The following is a 14,454-nucleotide window of genomic DNA, read 5'->3' as shown; positions in this document are numbered from 1 at the left end:
AGCAAGAGAGCCAGTCAGTCTAGTTCTGTCTGCAGGACTGAGATCAGCCGCACCCTTCGGGGTTGAACCTTTACCACATGAATGAGTACAAACGTAACAAAATAAAACACTTCAAGACTCGATAAATCAAGTTTCTACTTATAGATAACTCAAATAAATCAGTCATAAACCAATTATGAAAAAAACCCTCAAACTCCACCTTTAACTATTACCTCAGTAATACACATATAATAAAGTTATAGCAGAACACTTGTACTGCTTAGAGTGTACAGAATATAGTGACCACTGTGTGTTTAATCAGAGCGTAGATAACAGCTTCAGTTCACTAAATGTCTAGATGTCTATACATCTGCAGCAACATCACAACTATCTCTTCAAATATTTGTGAATAATATTTCCTGAACTACTCAGTTTGGTTTCATTAATATAGTTCCTATTGAAGTGTACATGTTGTATTCTCTCAGTGACTGTCGGTCTTCCAACGCACCAGCAGATGTCAGTCCTCACCTGAACAGGACTTCCTCTCACTTGAGTTGTTTCATTTTACAAATCAGAACATCTATCGAGACGTCATGTGTCATTTCTTTCATTATCTTTCTTTTACAACATCTACAGTGTGAACCTGCATTTATCCAGTTGGATTAAAGAACTAACTAAAAATAGTCAACTAGCTTCTCAATAAAACAACGTTCATTGATTGTTGAATTAATTACTCTGATTAGGGATAACCATAGTAAAGTAAATCCACAGGAAGAAAAAGTACCAGAACAAGAAGTGGAACCACGTGGCTGCTCTGTTATTATTGTGGTGAGGTATGATCAGTGGAGTATTCAGATCTTTTACTGCAGTAAAAGTACTAATACCACACTGTGAAATTACTCCATTGAAAGTACAAGTCCTGCATTCAAAATATTACTAAAGTAAAAAAGAATGTATCAGCTGAATGTACTTAAAGTACTGAAAGTAAAAGTATTTATTGATCACTAAAATATTTGACTATTATAGCTGATGTTTCTGGATTAATATTACTGCTGAGTTTATGTTTATGTTGTATGTTTTTAACTAGTTTAATCTACATCAAGGCATCACATTCTATAAAATCATCACGTTTGTATCATCACTGTCCTGTGAGAACCTCGTATCTCTCAAACTGTTTTCAGCTTTGTGACGATGCATCTTGCAGCTGATCCAAGAGGCTTTCTTTCGTGTTCAAACACAACCAAAACTAGTTGTTGGTGCATTAGAGGAGCCGCTAAAAACAGTTTCCAGTCCGTTAGTTTGAGTCTTTGTTGATCATGTGGCTGCTTCATTTCCTGTTTCACTGAAATGTGAAAGATGGCCTCTCTTGTGGCTGATGACGTTTGATTCTGTGCTTTTCGGTGGGACATTGAACCATATGATCATAGTGTTGTCGCTAGTGTTGAAAGGTGCAACGTGTAATAAGATAAGATGTTGTTTAAAACATTCAGAAAATCACCAAACGTTATCAACAGAATGTGAAGAGGTGACGTGTTGACGTTAGGTCAAAGACGTCCATGCGTTTTGTTGCAAATTAGCATGCTAACCAGCTAGCCGCAGCGCATCCAGTCTTGTTATAGCGCTTGACCTCGGGAGGCGATAGTGAGTCACAGGTGGCAAGGAGGACGAAAATACAAGTGGTTTTTTTGTTGTGTATTGTTGCCCTGCTGTTGGTTAGTAGTTTTCAGAACTGATGACTGCAAATTTAGACCTTATGGACCCATAAGTGTGTGTCCTCTACTTGATTACAATCCCGCCGTTTGGGGGATTGCACAAATTGAAGTTTCAGGTTTGCCTAAAAAAAAAAAAAAAGCACTTTCAGGATTATAATTTCTTTGTATTAATGCATTTGCAAGTCAAAACCTCTCCCAAATCATAGCACAATATGTGAACAGTCTCTCTGCAAAGTTTGACTTTGATAAAGTGAAGCAGAACAGTGGGTTGCTGAGATACAGCCCTGCATCACAACAGAACCAATTCAATTAGGTTTCACTTTCGTTTACATTTTGATGATTGTTGAACAGATGTATGGATAAAGTATTGGCTTTTTACTCACAAATGTTTTATTGTACAGTGACAAGCAAAGTTTTCTTCAACTTGAGTATCCAGTGTCCAGAGCCAGAGTCCCTTCTGGGCTGCCGTAGAAACATGGCGGTGCAAGATGGTCGACTCCGTGGAAGACGTCCCGTTCCCCATGTAGATATAAATGGCTTTTTCTAAGCAAATGCATTCCCCTAAATGTTTAAGTGTCCTTTAGCACATATTTGTTGTTCTATATAGGGTTCACATTTTTATCTGTGCAACAGAATCATATTTCCTTGACCTTTTCTATTTTAGTGGAGTGTTTTGGCAGGTGAGTCAAAGAGCAGCTACACGCTGGACTCGGATACTGAAGGTGCTCCTGCCTCACCTGCTGCTTCAGCTGAAGTGTTTGGGTCCCCGTCCCCGTGAAATGGTTGTTTCTCTGCCTCCCTCTGCAATGAATCGTTGGTCAAATCAAAACACATTACGTACTCTGCTAGTTCTCCGTTCTTCAGAGGACGCTCTAATTGATAAATGTATTCTTTAAGTTTTGAAACAGCAGTCTTTCTGAAGCCCCCTCGGTCACTTCATCCTGGTGAAAACACTTTCCAACATGGTGCCGATTGTCTCTTTCACAGGTAAGTTAACAGGTTAAGGATCAAAATTTAAAAAGTTGAGTAATATATGTCTTACTCTTCATGTAGATGATGATGACAACGAGGATGCCGGTGGTGATGGCAGTGATGGCGATGCCGGCGATGATGATGCCGATGGTACCCCAGAAGGTGAGTGGATCCCTACCTGAAAGAATGTCAGAGAGATGTTCATGTTAGTGCTTTACTGCAGACTTGTAATCCAATACCAATCTGTTCATCCATCCACGTTCTCTTCCAGCTGTTCAGGACTGCAGGGCAAAGAAAACACATGCAACTTTACGACTGACTGAGCAGCGATGACGACTCAAGCCCTGCTGACAGTACGTGGAGGTAGATGTTGCTGGTTGCAGCTCTTCACCAAACACTGTGGTCGTTTCCGTTTGCACTTTTCTCCCTGCATTATTGTAAAATGATTCCACCGACATACATGCAGCATATGTATATATATATACATATATATGTTGTTGTGTGGATCGTTTCAAGTGAAGAATGGCGCTGCTGACAAAGCTCCGCTAACTCAGTGACAAAACACATTCCACTTCTCTGTATGTGGATCGTTGGATAATATTACACAAATATGAAGAAGTTAAACACATAATTCTGACTAAAAGCAACACAGTTTAAACTGACACATGACTGTGTGAATTAACAGATTTATAATATCACTGCTTCATCTAGAGCAGAGGTCTTCAACAGGGGGTCTGCGGAGGTACTGCAGGGGGTCCGCGAAGTTTTGGGTTGATTAGACAATTTCATTTTTTTTTTTTTTTATAAAAACATCAATTTGAATATCTTGTATGCATGATTGTCATGCAAGATGTGTTTATTAATGTCAGTGGTACGGCCACACTACTCACTGTACCTTTAAAAGAAAAACATGAATATATGAACCTGTGTATTATATGAATAGCTTAGTATTGAATGCACAATAACAAGGTATATTTATACAGTTGTGGTCAAAAGTTTACATACACTTGTAAAGAACATAATGTCATGGCTCTCTTGAGTTTCCAGTTATTTCTACAACTCTGATTTTTCTCTGATAGAGTGATTGGAACAGATACTTCTTTGTCACAAAAAAACATTCATGAAGTTTGGTTCTTTCATGACTTTATTATGGGTTAACAGAAAAAGTGATCAAATCTGCTGGGTCAAAAATATACATACAGCAACATGAATTGGCAATTTTGGTGACTTAGAAAGTTGTGTCAATGAAATGAGCTTCATAGCATGGCCTCTTAACTTCTTGTGAGTGATTATGAGTGACTACAGCTGGTGACTTCTCTGAGGCCATTTAAATAGGACTCATTGGATACAAATGTCCACAAACGCTACAATGGGAAAGTCAAAGGAGCTCAGCATGGATCTGAAAAAGCGAATCATTGACTTGAACAAGTCAGGAAAGTCACTTGGAGCCATTTCAAAGCAGCTGCAGGTCCCATGAGCAACAGTGCAAACAATTGTTTGTAAGTATAAAGTGCATGGCACTGTTTTGTCACTGCCATGATCAGGAAGAAAACGCAAGCTATCACCTGCTGCTGAGAGAAAATTGGTCAGGAGGGTGAAGAGTCAACCGAGAACCACCAAAAAGCAGATCTGCCAAGAATTAGAAGCTGCTGGAACACAGGTGTCAGTGTCCACAGTCAAGCGTGTTTTGCATCTCCATGGACTGAGAGGCTGCCGTGCAAGAAGGAAGCCCTCGCTCCAAAAGTGGCACCTTAAGGCTCGACTGAAGTTTGCTGCTGATCACATGGACAAAGATAAGACCTTCTGGAGGAAAATTCTGTGGTCAGACGAAACAAAAATCGAGCTGTTTGGCCACAATGCCCAGCAATATGTTTGGAGGAGAAAAGGTGAGGCCTTTAACCCCAAGAACACCATGCCTACCGTCAAGCACGGTGGTGGTAGTATTATGCTGTGGGGCTGTTTTGCTGCCAATGGAACTGGTGCTTTACAGAGAGTAAATGGGATAATGAAGAAGGAGGATTACCTTCAAATTCTTCAAGATAACCTAAAATCATCAGCCCAAAGGTTGGGTCTTGGGCGCAGTTGGGTGTTCCAACAGGACAATGACCCCAAACGCACATCAAAAGTGGTAATGGAATGGCTAAATCAGGCTAGAATTAGGGTTTTAGAATGGCCTTCCCAAAGTCCTGACTTAAATCCCATTGAGAACATGTGGACAATGCTGAAGAAACAAGTCCATGTCAGAAAGCCATCAAATTTAACTGAACTGCACCAATTCTGTCAAGAGGAGTGGTCAAAGATTCAACGAGAAGCTTGCCAGAAGCTTGTGGATGGCTACCAAAAGCGCCTAATTGAAGTGAAAATGGCCAAGGGACATGTAACCAAATATTAGCACTGCTGTATGTATATTTTTGACCCAGCAGATTTCATCACTTTTTCTGTTAACCCATAATAAAGTCATGAAAGAACCAAACTTCATGAATGTTTTTTTGTGACAAAGAAGTATCTGTTCCAATCACTCTATCAGAGAAAAATCAGAGTTGTAGAAATAACTGGAAACTCAAGAGAGCCATGACATTATGTTCTTTACAAGTGTATGTAAACTTTTGACCACAACTGTACATGGCACGAGGCCCAGTTTAATATAAAACAAAATTTTATACAATATATATAGTCGGGGGTCCCTGCTCCATCTCTCTATCAGTTTGGGGGTCCTTGGCCTGAAAAACGTTGAAGACCCCTGCTCTAAAATCAAATCTGAAATTATACAAATTGTCTCATGAATGTGATTTGAAGTCAGCTCATGCATATGATTTTGAGGGCTTTAATTTTGAAATGCTACATCAGAATGTCCTGGCTCTCTCTGAGTGACACCTTGAGGTGGTCTGCTATTAACCTGAAGTGAAATGATTTTGTAACTCTGCACCGTTTCCTCTAAAACAAAGGTCTTCAACAGGGGGTCCGTGACCCCTAGGGAGTCCGCGGAGGTACTGCAGGGGGTCCGCGAAATTTTGGGTTGATTAGACAAATACATTTTTTTTATTTTTTTTACAAACATGAATCTGTCCATTATTTTAATAGTTCAGCATTGTATGCAAGATAACAGCTATGTTTATGCATGGCAGTGGTACTAATAGGCCATCACACATTTTCGTTTCCACATTTATGTTTAAAATAAAAACAACAATTTGAATATCTTGTATGCATGATTGTCATGCAAGGTATGTTTATAAATGGCAGTGGCACGGCCACACTACTCACTGTGCGTTGCACATGTTTAAAATAAAAACATGAATATATGTGTATTATTTGAATAGCTTATTATTGAATGCACAAAAACAAGGTGTGTTTATACATGGCAGTAGGCCCAGTTTAATATAAAACACAATTGTATACAATATACTGTATAAAGTTGGGGGTCCCTGCTCCATCTCTCTATCAGTTCGGGGGTCCTTGGCCTGAAAAACATTACATTACATGACAGTCATTTAGCAGACTCTTTCATCCAAAGCGACTTACAATTCAGTTCTATCTACACACAGTAGACGCAGCTACGGGAGCAATTTTGGGGTTAAGTGTCTTGCTCAAGGACACATTGACATGAGACTAGCAGAGCAGGAGCTGGGGATCGAACCACCGACCCTCTGATTGAAAGGCGGCCCTGCTCTCCACTTTGAAGACCCCTGATCTAGAACACCATAGATCTGACTATAGTTAATCATGTGTATTCTTTATAAAGGGTAAATTGTATACCCATACTAAAAAGAGTATATCTCTGCAACCACAAGCTGCATTTAAATAATGTTGGTGTTATAATAAAGGGAACACTTGTTAGATTTGTTCTGATGTGTAAATATCAGTATATATGTTACTGGTTAAGAGTAAATGAAGATGGCACACAGCACAAATTGAAAAATTTCAGGTTCTGTCTGTCTGTCTTGGTCTACCCCGCCTTGCCTCTGCCCCGGTAATTCACTCTGCCTTCTGTCCCCGACCACGAGAGACTGCTGCTGTATTCCTGTTAAGATTCTACCTGTTGTGTGCTACGAAGAAAATAAAGCTTCGATTCAAATCATCCCCGGCGTTTGTCGTACTGCTCCTGGGTCCTTACTACACCCGTTACAGGTTCACCTAAAAAGGTAAGCACTTCCAGGATTGTTATTTCTTTGGAATGATGCAGCTGCAAGTCAAGATTTCAGCCCTTCCTCTCTACGCAGAGCCCTATCTCAACAACCCATTGGTTGATTTCAGTGATTGACACCTCTTTTGATGCATTAGAGCCAATAGAATTGAGCTATACACACGTGGAAATGAATGACAGCACTGTTAGCCAATCAGAATCAGCAGAGTGCCGTTCTGTGACGTGTACTGGCTGTGAGTCACAAAGATTCCATCCCGCCTCTCATTCTCCTCCAATCACCTAGGGAGATATATATATATATATATATATATATATATATATTTAAAAAAACGTATATATGACGTAGCTGTAACGTATCGTAAATTAAATTACCGGCAAAATGATTTTATCACGGATAAACAACTACGGTAAGATACATTTTACAACAGTTGTTTGATGAAGCGATGTGTGTTGCTGGTGTTCGTTGGCTCATATCTCACCGATGCTGTGGTATAGCTGGATTTGATGCACATGTCCAGAATCGGTAGGTTGTCTGCTTTCTTATGATATATCGTGTGTGCGTATTGAATAAAATACTACAGCGGTAGAGCCAGAAATGTGGCGAGTGGGTTGCCTAAGTGGCTGGATCTGGATTTTGATATTTGGTAATAACTGTAGTTACATTTTGAGTTGTGTTTGGAGTGTGTACTAACGGCTTACATATAGCCTTGTAGCCCAGGCTCTGCTGGCCCCCTAGTTAAAAGGGTTCATGTTTGTTGGTGCTAGTTGAGCTGGATAACCACAAAGACACCGTGGGTACGGTGCCAGTGTAGAGGAGCCAGTTACTTTTAGTCTTTCACTTACCTTGCTTGTCTGGGTCTGAAGTCCAGTCACCATTTCTCAGATTGGATAGTGTGGGGGTGACTTGTTCACGAACTGTGAAGAAATAGAGAAACGACAATCACACATATATTACAATATATATCCAAATCCAGCCACATTTAAGTGTTTTCTTTTACATCGTGAAAGTGTATCTGTGATCTTATCGTGTTGTTGCAGGTGGTCCCCCCCGTGGTGTTTGTGTTTGCACCATTGGGGGTTAATGGAGAACAGCTGTTTAAAGGTGTGCAACAGCCTCTGTTGTTGAAGCAGTTTGTGAACAGTTTTTAGTCAAATAATATGAACCTTTGTGTACTTACCAGTGAGGGTTGTAGAACAGCTGTCCTCCTTGACTCCAGTGTCAACGGTGCAGTAGTATGTTCCACTATGAGAAGAATCTACTTTCATCTGAAGGGAGAAGTTCCCTGAACACAGTTCTTTGTGCAAAAGATCTGCACCTTTGAACTTCTCCTCCTTATCTTGTAAGTCTTCCTCTCCCTCACGGAACACAAACACATGTACATATGTCTTACAAACTGCATCACAATACATCCACTCCACAGTCGGGTATTTGCAGACATCCATTTGGGGCTTTGTTAAACACGGTAGAGTCACGGTGTCACCAGGGTGAGCTTCCACTGCTGGAGAGCATTGCAGCTCAATTTCTATTAAAGAAACACAAAATATATTTGACATTTAGCCTTTGAGTCATTGAGTCTGCATGATTTAGAAAATTATTTTTTCCCATATTTGGAAATTTTTTTACAATTTTATGTTCTATGTCTCGGATTGTCATTTGCACTGCGTGCTCTTGTTTCAACAGGCTTTGTAGCTCTAAGAATATGTTAAAAACATTTTTGAACTTGAATATGTTTAACCTCCGACTTTTCTTAAGATTCAACAGCTTCTTGTAGGAATGATGGGAGGAGTCACATCTATGTACATTACAAGGTAAAGACGGTGTTTGACTTACCGCGCTTCACTCTTTGCTCTGGCCCTGGGGGGGGGAGACAAAAACATGACATGAAAAAAACCACTTCCTGTTATGAGCATATCACAGTGAGATGTTCAATGTTCACAAAGTAATTACTGCACCACCCACGTTACTCTGAGACCGTTTAAAATCCAAGTAAAAGTGAAAAACACCAGTTATTAACATTGTTAGCCTTTGTCTTATTAAATACATTGATAACCTCTGTAACCTTAAGAAATAGTTAAAAAGCGTTTCTCATAATTACAACAAACCCTCTCATGATGATGATGATGATGATGATAGGCCTACTGTAATTACGAGATCATGATCTCAATCTGAAAAGCCTTCGATTTCTCTTTTCTTCTCATTTAGTGAGTTAATTCTAATCAATTATAGTTTTAAAAATATTTTAATTATAAATATTTATATATTTTGTAAATAAAATATATTATAAATATGTTATATATATTTTAAAAATGATTAAGTATTTTATAAAAATTTAAATACAAATTAAAAAATATTTGATTATGATTATAATCAATTATCATAAAAAAACAATCGAATGAGAGAAGATGGAAGGTTGTTTTATTTCTTTCTTTTAGCACATAGTGTCAGACAAGTCCCTAATGTCTTTTAAATAAACTTACAGTTGACAATAGCAAATGTGTAGATTTTGATATAATTAAAATGATTAATGCTACCTGTGGCTGCATTGATCAGAAGAACAATAATAAAGAGTCCAATGAGTCCAATCAGTCCACTCAGTTTAGTTTTTGTCTTCATCGCTGCATCGACGTGTCAACGTGAATCTGTCTTCAAAAGAATAAACACAAAGGTAAAATATCGTGTATGAAATAAGAATAATCTACTGCGCCATTGTGAAGACAACTTCTACTTTTAATCCTACCGAGAGGCGAACAAAGCTCCGTTGACGTATGTAGGTGTGTGTGTGAAGTTTCCGGATTTATCCGCAGGTATTCTTAGACCCGAGACCAGGAACCACAGACGGACCAGAGCTGGTCTGTACGCGCTGTGTGAACCAGAACACCAAGCAGAGAACTAAAGACAGGTAGAGCTGACGCTGCACGTGTCAGGTGAGCTGGCTTTACATATAGCCCTATCACAACATTCACAGTCCATCCCTAGAGCGAAACTATTTAACGACCGAAAGACAATAGACGCAAGTGGCAATTCCGGTTCCCTCAGCAGAGGAGACAGCCCAAGGCAGCAAGAGAGCCAGTCAGTCTAGTTCTGTCTGCAGGACTGAGATCAGCCGCACCCTTCGGGGTTGAACCTTTACCACATGAATGAGTACAAACGTAACAAAATAAAACACTTCAAGACTCGATAAATCAAGTTTCTACTTATAGATAACTCAAATAAATCATTGTCATAAACCAATAATGAAAATATATTTGAATCAATAACTGAAACATGTCAACATGTAGTAAAGTGTAAAGTGCTGACTACGGGGGTTCCGCAAGGTTCAGTCCTGGGCCCCCTTCTCTTCTCGCTCTACACAACATCTCTGGGTTCTGTTATTCGCTCGCATGACTTCTCCTACCATTGTTATGCCGATGACACCCAGCTGGTCTTGTCATTTCCCCCCGGTGACACCCAAGTGGAGACGTGCATCGCTGCGTGTTTGGCTGACATCTGGAAGTGGATGACGACACACCACCTCAAGCTCAACCTAGACAAAACTGAGCTACTGTTCCTCCCGGGGAAGGGTTGCCCGCACCGGGACCTGTCCATCACCATTGAGCAGTGGCAGGCTGTGCATTTTATGCCTAGGCCTTCAGTGCTGTCCGACACATTATGACGCCACAGCTACTGTTATTTGTTTCTAGGGGTGTAACAATACACGTATTCATATTAAACCGTTCAGTACGAGGCTCACAAACCGAACAATACGTTTGAATAATACTAGTGCATTTGGAAAATGCAGAAGCTTAAATTGTGGGAAATATAATGTTTTCGGTGGACTGCACTCACAGAGGAGGCAGTGTGACCTCTGAACCCGGAACAAAAAACAAAACAAAAAACAGCTGACGCACCGCACGTGTGTTCTGGGCTAAGCTAAACTAGTTTAGCAGGAAATCCAACATGCTACAAACTCTCCCTGCAGCGTTTAGGTAGTGTGGAGATATTTTGATTCTCCTGTATATGCATGTTAGGATTGATAACATTATATGTAATAGTTCAGCTATTTATTAGTATATATTTCCTCTTTATTGTAAAATTACACAGGTATTGACAAATGGACTCTGTGTAACTGGACAGACTTTAACAGGTGTAAGTGACTGAACCAGTGAAGTCAGCTCGTTCTTGAAGAGGGACCATATGTCTGACATGACTGTGTTTTGACCATCTCCATATCTGGACTTATGTCTGACATGACTGTGTTTTGACCATCTCCATATCTGGACTTATGTCTGACATCCCTGTTCTCTGCATTTCTTAAATAACTGTCGCCAGACTCGGACCTAATTTCAAACTGGATAACATACACGTATGCATAAACTTGATACTCCTGTATGTCCTGACGGCCCACCACTGCCATCGATGATACCGTGGTGACGCCCACTCGGACTGCGAGGAACCTGGGTGTGACCCTGGATGGCCAACTGTCATTCTCAGCAAACATTTCATCCGTTACACGCTCCTGCAGATTCCTGCTCTACAACATCAGGAGGATTCGTCCCTACCTGACTGACGAGACGGCGCAGGTTCTCATCCAGGCTCTTGTCATCTCCCGCCTGGACTACTGCAACTCTCTACTCGCCGGAGCCCCGGCGTCGGCCATCAGACCTCTGGAGCTTGTCCAGAAAGCCGCAGCTCGCCTGGTGTTCAATCGCCCCAAGGTCTTTGCAAATGTTATGAAGGAAGGAAAAATAGTCAAGACATCTGCTGGGTCTCTATAACACACATGATGCATATTGACAAAAAAACTCCACAGAAAAGTACAGTCTGTAGGTAAAGAAGGAATGTAACATTTATTTTAAAGTGACAGACATTTGGCATTAAAAATACACTCCAGTAGAGAAAACTTTTACATAAAATAAAAAAGGTCTGTTCACAGACAGACTTCATGTTAAAAACACGTTATGGCACAAACATTCTTACATAGCTTATTACTCTTACAGGTAAAGGGTAAAGGTTAGCTTAGCCAGATACCCATCACGTGCTGAAGAAAGCACTTTAACCAAACAGGTTCAGGAGAATACTGGCTGAAATTCGGTATAATTTCATGGAAATGCTGCTCCTACAGGTGGTCAACCATTTCTGCTTGTTGTTAAAGATTGTCAAGGCAGTAGTAGTATTGTAGTTTCAATTCAGCATTCTCGTGTTTGAGATGTGTTTAAGGGGTGGATTGTGCATTAGATAATGGTTTATGAGTACTTCGATATTGTTTGTCTGCAACATGGATCTCTGGAGAATAAACTTAATCTGGAATTCTAAGGGGGAAAAGTAACTGATACAAAAAATACAATGTTTGGAGGAAGCACCACATTTTTAAAGTGCTTTCCAGCTATTTCATATTGCATGTTCATAATGTTGTCATTACAACACAGGCTGGGTGTTGCCCTTATGAACAGAATTTATCAACATTTAAAGTAACAGTGTGTCAGAGCTAGTGTAAGCATAGCGGCGGTGGATGAGAGACTGTGGACAGAGCCGATTGAATTAGGTTTCACTTTTGTTTACATGTTCCTGCTTATTGAACAGATGTATGAAGACTTGTGAATGTTTTATTGCACAGCAACAGTAACGAGTAGAGTTTTCTTCAACTGGAGCATCCTTCACTCCACCTGGTTCACTTCTCGGTGTTTGTGTCTATGTGTGTGTTTGTGTGTGGGGGTGACCGTGGCTAAGTGGAGAGCAGGGCTGCCTTTCAATCAGAGGGTCGGCAGTTCAATCCCCCTACTAGTATTAGACACTTAACCCCAAAATGTCTCCCGTAGCTGCGTCTACGGTGTATAGATAGACACTGAACTGTAAGTCACTTTGGATAAAAGCGTCTGCTAAATGACTGTAACGTATATGTGTGTGTGTGTGTAGTTGGCGTCGATCAGACAGACAGAGAGAGCAGAGGCGAGCAGCAGCGTGATAATAAATTGCATCAAAAGGTTTTAAAAGTACTAATAAAAACACCAGGAATGTCGGGGCTTATAAAAACAACCGTCATTAAAAATGTAGAATCGGGGCCCATTTTATACCGGGTTTTCTAAGCTAATTTAGGGGAATACAGTACTTAAAGTTTAAGTTCTGTTCACATTTTTATCTGTGTGAACAGAATCATATTTCCTTGACCTTTTCTATTTTACTGGAGTGTTTTGGCAGGTGAGTCAAAGAGCAGCTACACGCTGGACTCGGATACTGAAGGTGCTCCTGCCTCATATGCTGCTTCAGGTGAAGTATTTGTGTCCCTGTCCCCGCCATCCCTTGTCCACCTTCATCCATGTGTAAATCGTCTGTGACATTGTTCTTCTTTGGTTTCTTCTTTAGCCATTCTGTGAAGAAACAAGATGAGACTACTTCACAAGGCAAACAATAAAATCCCCTCAGAAAATCAAAGAAAACTGTCATTATCAATCACACAGCAGTCCTCTTTTTAAATGTGTTCTTAAACTTGAGCAAATGGTGTTTGGTTTGCTGACCGCACCAGTCAGTTATTGGTTCATTCAGAGAATTCATTGAAACACAGGCTTGTCTTATAGATATTTCAGAGTGAAGGATAGCGCCCCAGAGAGAGAGAGCTGCAAACGCTTGTTTCTCTGCCTCCCTCTGCAATGAATCGTTGGTCAAATCAAAACACATTACGTACTCTGCTAGTTCTCCGTTCTTCAGAGGACGCTCTAATTGATAAATGTATTCTTTAAGTTTTGAAACAGCAGTCTTTCTGAGGCCCCCTCGGTCACTTCATCCTGGTGAAAACACTTTCCAACATGGTGCCGATTGTCTCTTTCACAGGTAAGTTAAAAAGTTGAGTAATATATGTCTTACTCTTGATGCCGACGATGATGATGATGGCAGCGAAGATGGCGATGATGATGGCGATGATGATGGCGATGATGATGCCGATGGTACCCCAGAAGGTGAGTGGATCCCTACCTGAAAGAATGTCAGAGAGATGTTCATGTTAGTGCTTTACTGCAGACTTGTAATCCAATACCAATCTGTTCATCCATCCACGTTCTCTTCCAGCTGTTCAGGACTGCAGGGCAAAGAAAACACATGCAACTTTACGACTGACTGAGCAGCGACGACGACTCAAGCCCTGCTGACAGTACATTGAGGTAAATGTCGCTGGTTGCAGCTCTTCACCAAACACTGTGGTCGTTTCCGTTTGCACTTTTCTCCCTGCATTATTGTAAAATGATTCCACCGACATACATGCAGTATATGTATATATATGTATATACATATATATGTTGTTGTGTGGATCGTTTCAAGTGAAGAATGGCGCTGCTGACAAAGCTCCGCTAACTCAGTGACAAAACACATTCCACTTCTCTGTATGTGGATCGTTGGATAATATTACACAAATATGAAGAAGTTAAACACATAATTCTGACTAAAAGCAACACAGTTTAAACTGACACATGACTGTGTGAATTAACAGATTTATAATATCACTGCTTCATCTAGAGCAGAGGTCTTCAACAGGGGGTCTGCGGAGGTACTGCAGTAGATGTCGCTGGTTGCAGCTCTTCACCAGTTTAAAGTGACACGTGTGACTGTGTGAATGAACAGATTCATAATGCCACTGCTTCATCTAGAGCACCATACATCTGACTGTAGTTCATAATGTGTAT

The 14,454-nt window shown here is 40.5% G+C and overlaps 1 protein-coding gene across 2 annotated transcripts; it reads right to left on the bottom strand.

Annotated features, from left to right (window-relative positions):
- Positions 1–1,920: 1,920 nt before the first annotated feature.
- Positions 1,921–9,686, bottom strand: LOC137874874 (uncharacterized). Of its 2 annotated transcripts, none has more exons than XM_068713841.1 (7): positions 9,543–9,686; positions 9,337–9,448; positions 8,636–8,659; positions 7,983–8,327; positions 7,648–7,719; positions 2,734–2,841; positions 1,921–2,492 (listed from the first exon to the last, which is right to left on the bottom strand). In XM_068713841.1, exons 2-7 carry the CDS (start codon positions 9,416–9,418, stop codon positions 2,437–2,439), a joined length of 687 nt encoding a protein of 228 aa, XP_068569942.1. In that variant the 5' UTR covers positions 9,419–9,448; positions 9,543–9,686; the 3' UTR covers positions 1,921–2,436. The 2 variants fall into 2 exon arrangements, with proteins under 2 accessions (XP_068569942.1, XP_068569943.1); XM_068713842.1 differs by having other exon boundaries at positions 9,337–9,444.
- Between the last annotated feature and the right edge of the window lie 4,768 nt (positions 9,687–14,454).

Source organism: Cebidichthys violaceus, unplaced genomic scaffold (assembly GCF_023349555.1).
Source record: "Cebidichthys violaceus isolate CVI_PGR_0920_01 unplaced genomic scaffold, fCebVio1.0.p SCAF_19, whole genome shotgun sequence".
NCBI classification, from domain to species: Eukaryota; Metazoa; Chordata; class Actinopteri; order Perciformes; family Stichaeidae; genus Cebidichthys; species Cebidichthys violaceus.
Note: the sequence above shows the minus strand (reverse complement) of the source record. Positions and strands in the feature narration are given on the sequence as shown.